Source organism: Lactuca sativa, chromosome 8 (assembly GCF_002870075.4).
Source record: "Lactuca sativa cultivar Salinas chromosome 8, Lsat_Salinas_v11, whole genome shotgun sequence".
Taxonomy (NCBI): Eukaryota; Viridiplantae; Streptophyta; class Magnoliopsida; order Asterales; family Asteraceae; genus Lactuca; species Lactuca sativa.
The window spans coordinates 148,231,751-148,240,101 of NC_056630.2; the positions used below are offsets into that span (position 1 = coordinate 148,231,751).

The window sequence follows — 8,351 nt, forward strand, 5'->3', positions numbered from 1 at the left end:
TAAATATGTTTGTCTATGTCTCATGTGTTATTCCATTTTTGGAGAAAAACTTATCTAGAAGTGTTGTATTGTCTTACTAATATGATCATACAATCTTTTTAACGCTAGGTTGTCTCTTTCTCATTATCGTTTCTGTGTGAAGAGAGTCGTTGCATTCGTGATCAACTTAAAATGTTACGTTCATTGATGTTTCTAGTTTACACATGACTAAATGTTAGCTAAAGTGAACGCGATTAAATAACTATTTTTTTAACCATACTAGAATGTCAAATATTTGAAATTCTACATGATACATACTAACACAAAAGAAGTGGAAGGGAAAAGATAAAGAAGTGCATAAAAATTAGCTAGATAGTTGGAGGGACTTTTGATCCAAAGCCCCAACCATAAGTTTTGTCACAAGATCATATGTAAAGCACCAAGAGATGCATAGCATCATGAGCAATCAGCCTTGGAAATATTTTTTAGCAGAGTGACTGCTCATGATGTTATCTCATTTCTTGATGGATCTTCTTCCTCATGTGTGAAATCATAAACCCGGCCCATGAAATATGTTAGACCTAAACCCATCATCCATTCATCGGAATCCTCCATTTAGAGCAGGAGCCCAATAATCCGCCCCATTGTCACTCCCAACTTGCATTGTGCATGAAACCGGAACAAGGCACAATCCTCTACTCCTCAAATCTTTCTTTGGTTCATCATGAGGATCCTAAATTAATTCATTTTAATAAATTATCAGTATCAAGATTAATCTTGAAAAGCAAAATTCATACTAATAAAGTACGTTGATTTTAAAAGTAACATTCTGAAAAATCAGGGTTTTTATCCTAAAGATGGGATTTAATAAATTAATAAAGGAAATAAATACCTGGTCAAGAGCAGATCCTTTCATCTTCATGCAGCTATCATTCAGAAGCTGTGTAAGGAACAAGATTAGCGATAATTACCAATATGATTACAATAATATGTGTCAGCTTTTGGTGAAATGAATGTTAATGGAAAAGTTAATTATTCAGAGTATAAAGGTAGAAATATATATATACCTGACCTGGGTCTTCAGGAAATAAACAATTTCTCTCCCCTTGATGAACCTAAATATAAAAAAAAAAAAAAAAAAACAAAGAATTATTAAATAATAAAACAATTATCTAAATCTTTTACACCTTCCCCACATGCTCACGTGTGAACACTCACATGCATTGCGGCAGAGTGAGAAAAGGTGATGTGTCTGTGTTTTGTTGCTTAGGGAAGATGAATACATACATACATAAGGTATGTATGTATGTATTTACTATACATGAAAGTAAATCTCTTCTTTAATCGTCATTCATTGTATTTTACATCTTTAACATTATCCTTCCGTAGAAATTTATATAGTCGACTCTATCTTTGCAGGAAGAATCTTCCTTTAGAACTATTATACGTATATGAATACATATAGATTCGTATAAAAGATTGTGTATAAAGTATGGTATACTTACAGAGTGTTGGTGGTTTCTCACGCTTCCTGATCCACTGCCCAGGTACGGTAAGCTGAGGGCCTAAATCATTCAAAGCCGTACACAAATTAACTCCACCATCATATATTAATTACTATCAAGTTTAGTCGATATGAATATTTTATTCCTTTAAGTCAAATGATTAGTGATCTTTTCGTATATAGATCAATCTAATTGGCAGTTGTTTTTTCTTTTAAGTACAAAGTTGGCGTAATCTGAAATCGATTTTAGTTAATTGAATTTTATTTAAATATGATTTTTGAAAAATTAAATTGATTTTTATTTTTTATGTCTATAAATGTTTCTACCCAATCAAATTATGACAAATGTTATTATTCTATATTTTTTTAACTAACTCGTTAAAGTTATATTAGAAATATATCAAATAAAATTAAATTGAATGATGATTTGTCATAATTTTAGTGGATATGAATAATTATAAACATTAAAGGTAGGAGCTAATTTAATTTCTCATGATTATTTCTATATAAGAAAATTAACTTTAAAAATGGATTGTGAGCAATTTATGAATTACCGCAACATTATTTAAACAAAACCGTCACATATAACATTATTTTAGAAAAATTCTAATCCATGTAATGTTTAGTTGTTTTTCTGTATTTTCCATATATATAGAATGTTATTTATCATATAAAATTAAAAGCAACTTAAATAATTCAGAAAGTTATACACACTCATGTCATAATTATAAACTTTTTCACTTGACTCTTGAGAATAAAAAAACGACTTATACTCATTCGGACAGAGGGAATAATTTTTTAGAAATTAAAAACATGCATTTGACAGAGAGATATAGTTTAATATGGGATTTAGGCACAGTATGTTTATATAACATTATAAAAATGCAAAGTAATCTTGATGGAATATTAAGGAAGTGAAGCTTTTAGCTAGTGTGTGTGTGTGTTTTTGTGTTTGTATGTGGCATGACTGTCCCTCATGGTAGTTTGTGAAAGATGAATAAAAGAAGAAGAAGAAGCACAGAAGAAAGGAAAGTAGCATCACCTCAATTTGACTCTGAAGGAATCTTATGTAACCAATAGCTTCTAACAGCACAGAAGCTGTGTCAGTCTGCACCAAAATTAAATAAAATGAAAATTCATGTAAGTGTTTTCTCATAATTAAAGATACCAAACATCATATTCGAGTAAACTATTTTTTTGTTTTTAACTAGCCAAACATTTTAAGTTACTAAAAGACATCGTTCTCAAGATTGTACAGAAAAATTTCATCTACAAGGACAAGACTGGGCATAAAAAGTTTTTCAAAGCTGAAACCACCATAGTCTTCTAAAAAAACGATGCTTTATTCACTCCTATACTATTTCTGGAAAGAGGAGAGAGAGAGATAGATAGAGAGAGAGAGAAAAGAATGTTTTGAAAAAATAATTGTTCTTAATTTAGAGAGAGAGAGAGAGAGAGAGAGAGAGAGAGAGAGAGAGAGAGAGAGAGAGAGAGAGAGAGAGAGAGAGAGAGAGAGAGAGAGAGAGAGAGAGAGAGAGGAATGTTTCGAAAAAATAATTGTTCCTAATTTCTTTATTAATTTTATATATAAGTTACTGTAAAAAGTTTGAAATATAATTTTCGTTATTAATTTTTTGTTTACCTTTTCATATTTATAGAAAAATAAGTGTGAATGAGATATATAAAACATTGTTTGTCAAAGATTTACGTTCTTTATAAAGCAAAAATAAATTTTTTAGTTGTAAATTTGGTTATGGTTTTAGGTTTTTTCGTGTCATAACTTTTATGGAATCGTATTAACTCGTCACGGGTTCTTCTTATGTTCTCAAATGGAAACTTCAGTACTCCATACATTTCAAAAAAACTTACGACAGAAAATGTTAGTATTGGCAAACAGATCGTGACTAGTTTATACAGAAGATATTTTGTTCGTGGATATTTTTTTATTATGTACAAAAATCTTATTGACGTAGTTTTGTTTTCTTCTCATTATCCATATAAATGCACACCATGCAAGAAAAACTGGAATAAGAAATATAGACGACAGAATATTGATCGTTTGTTTTAGCAAACAGTTTCATTATTTTTTTAGCAATACTTCCTATTGAATGGATTTGACGTAATTGTTTTGATATATTTTACCTCATTAATTTTCATTTGATAAGACCATCAATAATTTTACTACGGAAAATAAAAAAGAATTATGTCATGTCATCCTCTTGTTTCATCCTTTTCTCGATCTCTCGCATTAATCTCCAATGGATAGATGCTTTCTTAAATACTCAGATTAAGCTTCGTTAATGATTACGTTAATTCATGCTTAAGTATGTGAAAATTTACAGCATACTATGTATATATGTATATATATATATATACCTTTCCAAACGGAGAAACAAGCTGGTGAAGTGCTGTTATTCTGTCTCCTAATTTTTCTTTCCTCACCTATTTTTGACATCAAAAAACAAATAGAAGAATCAAAATAACAAATTGTATTTTTGCAATGATTAACATATATACACCTCTTTTACATATATTTTTTAAAGACTTTTTATCATCTCTTTGTGTGGATATAATTAGCACAGATGAACTAAAGAATCGTTATGGACTAAAGAAACCGACAATCAAGAAGGACAACAGTTATCTTCCAAAAAGTACTTCTTCCTGTATTTGGGTTTTCCACCTTCTGTATTTGTGTGATTGTGAAACAAAGAAAAGGATCGAGAGAGATCTAACTTGAGCTAAGGTAAATTACCTTGAAGGTAGATTGGTTTGACGAAGGTTGAATTTTAGCTTTCTTGGATACCCCACCAGTAGCAGTGCTATTACACTTCATAAATTGAAAAAAAAAGGAAAGAATGAGAAGGTATGAGCTATCAAAATTACGCAAGTTCATGTACTTCTGCCATGAACAGATTAACTAGTCGTTTACCAATTAAATGCTATATATAGTACTTGAACCATAAGTGACAACCAATAAGTAGGAATCCATGGCTAGAAGAGATCGATATCATGTGACTTAACAGAAAAATATGGTACGATCAAGTAGTCGAAAGAAATCTTGATTGAAATCATTAAAAAAGAGAGAGAGAGAGAGAGTTACCTCAGATGAGCGATCTGGAGGAGGGTGTCTTCCATCTGTTTTGTTGCTCATCGTGGTAGAAAAATCAAGCATGTTGTTGCTCAAACTCGAGATACAAGAATTAGGAGATGAAACGGGGATCATTGGATTAGACCAAGTATTTGGTTTAACGCCATGAAAGTCGACGTTGCCGTGGCCATATGATGATCCGTAATTAAGTGAGTTTTCTTGCTTCACTCCGGATTCTACCATGGGATTAATCTGCTGCTGCTGTTGCTGATGATGATGATGAGTATGATGATCATGTAGTAGTTGTTCTTCCCAATTCTCCAGTTTCTTGACTTGTTGCATATGACTCAAAGTTGACTTGTCGTCTTCTCCCACTAATCCGCTCCTATTAAATTTTGTACAAAGATCGGAGTATCAGTCAAACTGTGCATGTGTATGAGTGTTCGATCTATCTTTTTGTTGTCCATAAAGAAGCACAAAAAGACTTAAAACATTTGTACCCAAGGACTTAATTATGAAGAAACCCATGTACCCTAAACTAAAAAGACTGGAGAGATGAGAGAGAGAGAGAGAGAGAGAGAGAGAGAGAGAGAGAGAGAGAGAGAGAGAGAGATTTGTTTACATGAGTAATTGGCTTAAGGAATCAGGAAAGTCGTGATGATTATCATGCCATGGAGAAAGTGAAACTGGTGGTGGTGGTGCATATTGGTGATGAAAGAAGTGGGGTTGTGGAGAAGCAGCAAAGAAGGGAGCTTGAGGAGGAGCGGGTGGCGGGGAAGGTCTGGTGGTAGCCATCATACTCCACCAGTTGTTTGGACCGCCGGCAAGCATTTGTTGCACCGGTGAACTTTGCAACATATTTCCTCTATTCATTTCCCCTCTCAAAAGAAACAAGCATACAAAAGATTAGCTTTCCCTTTTTTTTAACTTTAATATTTTTTTTTCTTGCTCGATCACTCGCTCTCAATTTGTTTTTTTCTTGAATCTCCCCCAAGCTAACACTCCACTCTTTGTAGAAACTTTCAGAGGTCTTCCGATACTTGATTAAGTAGTGAGAGAGAGAAAGAGAGGAGTGTGGTTTTGAATGATGGGGTATTGAGAACCTTTTTTGTCTTTGTATTCTCTCCTTTCTCTCCTTTCTTTATTAGCTTTCTCTTTTCTTTCTTTATTTTTTTTTTCTGTTTTATATATTTTTACTTTTTTCTTTGCTTTTGCTTTATCATCAAAGTAGGGCAGCGAAAAAAGGTCGTGCCAATTCAATTCTACTTAAATAATTAGAACCCTAAGAAAAATCAAATGGTTCTAAATAATATAAATAGAAAAGTAACACTACTTGTACTTCATATATATATATATATATATATATATATATATATATATATATATATATATATATATATATATATATATATATATATATATATATATATATCGAATCGTACATACATGCATGACAAGTTCATACTAACTTCCTATATATGATGCATACGCTCCATTATAATGACCAAACTTTATTCATTCTCATTTTGAGATAAGTTTAGTTGAATCAAAGTATTAGTTCAAAATGTCATAATTTCGGAAGAAATGTTGTGACAAATTCAACAAAGAATAATGAATAATGGGATTTTATTTTGGATAAGTTTTTACGATCCTGTTTGTTGGGTTACATTACAATAAGTAAAGAGCAAAGTAAATTATAGTAAAACCTTTTTCACTCTCTGGCAAAACTTAAACAATTCACCCATTGCTTTGGCATGGGAAAAGTCGAGGTGATCTTCATAATTAATGATAAGTTAGGCATAAAGTTAAACCAAAAAAGATAGAATGGTAAAAGGTGTTTGTATTTATATACAGATTTAAACAAATATTTAACTATGTTTGAAAAATAAATTTTATTTTTAATTTGAAGTATTACATGGTCACTCTTTGTCATAATTATAATAGCCATTTTAACGTCATGCATCTATTTAAAGTATTTCTTGTAATTCGTGACGTAATGATCGAAACGTAGTTCTATTGAATACAAAATAAATTTAAATTTATAAGAAATTCGTAAAGAAAATAGCTTGAGCATTTTTAATTTAAATTTAAAGAAACTTCCGTAGGCGTAAATTATATATAACCCAAAATTTCTATTAAAAAGGAAAATATTTTATGCAAAAGTTAATGAACATCGAGGGAACACTTGAATTCAAAAATTTCCAGCCTTAAAATTCAAAATCAAAATCAATTCTAATAATTATGAGACTGATTAAGCGATCATGATCATTTTTTGTCCTCCTGAAGAGAAATCTAATCTAGATTCATACTACTTTTATTAATTCATACTACTTTTATTAAAGTTGGTTCAAAACATAAAAGTAGATTTCCAATAAATTGATACTGAATTTTAAGGGCATACTTGGTTTATAATGAATTTTACCTTACACTTAAAGTAACATTACAATAATGTTATAGGAAATTAAGCAATCTAATCATATTTTCGAGCTTTTTTCTTTTAAATATTTACAATTTCTTAAGTAACCATTTTTTTTTGAAATAATCACATGCCAAACGGGCCAAATTCATTATTGTATAGCTGAATGTTATATATATATATATATATATATATATATATATATATATATATATATATATATATATATATATATATATATATATATATATATATATATATATAGGAAGGATCATTTAAGAACTCATAGTTTTCCGAGAACCTGAGAACTAAAGGTGGAGCGTTAGATCAAAATTTTGAATGACTTGGATTGATCATGGCATAATTGTAATTATCACTTGTTTTAATGGCATCAAAGACATTTTATAAGGAATTATACGGGTATATTGGGAATTAAAAATATCACTTCCTACCAATTAATAATTAATTTAGTTTATATACCAAACACACACAAACACATAATAATTCTCTCTCTATTCCTCATCAGATCTCTCTTTCCCTCTCTCTAACTCTCACGTCCTTATGCGTCTCCATCATCAGTTCGCTGGAGTTCATTGCCATCGTCGACCTCACCTTTGCGTCCTCTGTCGACTGAAGATCTGAACGAAGTTTCTCCGTTCAAACAATCGCCTTTTCACTCTCCAGGTCTACTACATCCACCTTCCATCTCCCACTTCTACCTCTTCCGACGATGAACAACGACTTACAGATCCTTTTTCCTTATCTGTCATTTCATCGATAGCGAATCCACAAGCTAAGAGATCGACGTCGTTCATTTTCATCTTCGATTGCAATAGTAATCGTCAAATCACATTTGTAGATCACTTCGATCTGGCAAGGGTATCTATCTGCCTAACCTCCGAGTTCAAATTTTTATGAGCTTGAATCTCACTCTAAATTTGGTATATGCTGATGAAAATTTAGGTATCATCTGTTTCTCTTGTTCATTCCTTATCTTTGTTTGACCTTTATAAATTGTTTTTGCCTAATCATTAATTTGAACCTATTTAGTCAATATGTTTTTAAAAAGAGTTAAATCCTTGTGTTGATTGTAGGTATAAAAATTGACACATGTGTTATTGAAAAATATAGATATTTTTTTGCACTCAACATGTTCGATGAAATGCCTCAATGAGAAATATCACATGTTAACTTCACTTTGACTTCATGAATGATGAACCAATTCCAGTTTAGGATTTTGTCCAAGTCAACATCGGAAATGTCGATGAACTCGTTGCCAATAAAGTCATTACACGGGTACTAACTATATCATTCTACCTAAAGTGGCTGAAATTTGAGTTATTGTTTTGTATAATGCTGCATGA

The 8,351-nt window shown here is 31.1% G+C and overlaps 1 protein-coding gene across 1 annotated transcript; it reads right to left on the reverse strand.

Moving 5' to 3' along the window:
• Window positions 1–233: 233 nt before the first annotated feature.
• LOC111893394 (transcription factor bHLH68) lies at window positions 234–5,684 on the reverse strand. Its single transcript, XM_023889455.3, has 9 exons — window positions 5,194–5,684; window positions 4,584–4,956; window positions 4,236–4,310; window positions 3,860–3,925; window positions 2,526–2,591; window positions 1,485–1,544; window positions 1,047–1,094; window positions 872–919; window positions 234–712 (listed from the first exon to the last, which is right to left on the reverse strand). The coding sequence occupies exons 1-9, from the start codon at window positions 5,442–5,444 to the stop codon at window positions 578–580; spliced, it is 1,122 nt and encodes a 373-aa protein (XP_023745223.1). The 5' UTR covers window positions 5,445–5,684; the 3' UTR covers window positions 234–577.
• Window positions 5,685–8,351: the final 2,667 nt, after the last annotated feature.

Bases quoted from the DNA above. Each gene is read 5' to 3' on its own strand.
- LOC111893394 (XM_023889455.3), bottom strand. From the start codon at position 5,444: ATGAATAGAGGAAATATGTTGCAAAGTTCACCGGTGCAACAAATGCTT. The intron at 4,957-5,193 runs GTAAACAAATCT...AAAATTTAATAG, and splicing joins TCCTTAAGCCAATTACTCAT to GAGCGGATTAGTGGGAGAAG. The intron at 2,592-3,859 runs GTATATATATAT...ATTTTGGTGCAG, and splicing joins TTGTTTCTCCGTTTGGAAAG to ACTGACACAGCTTCTGTGCT.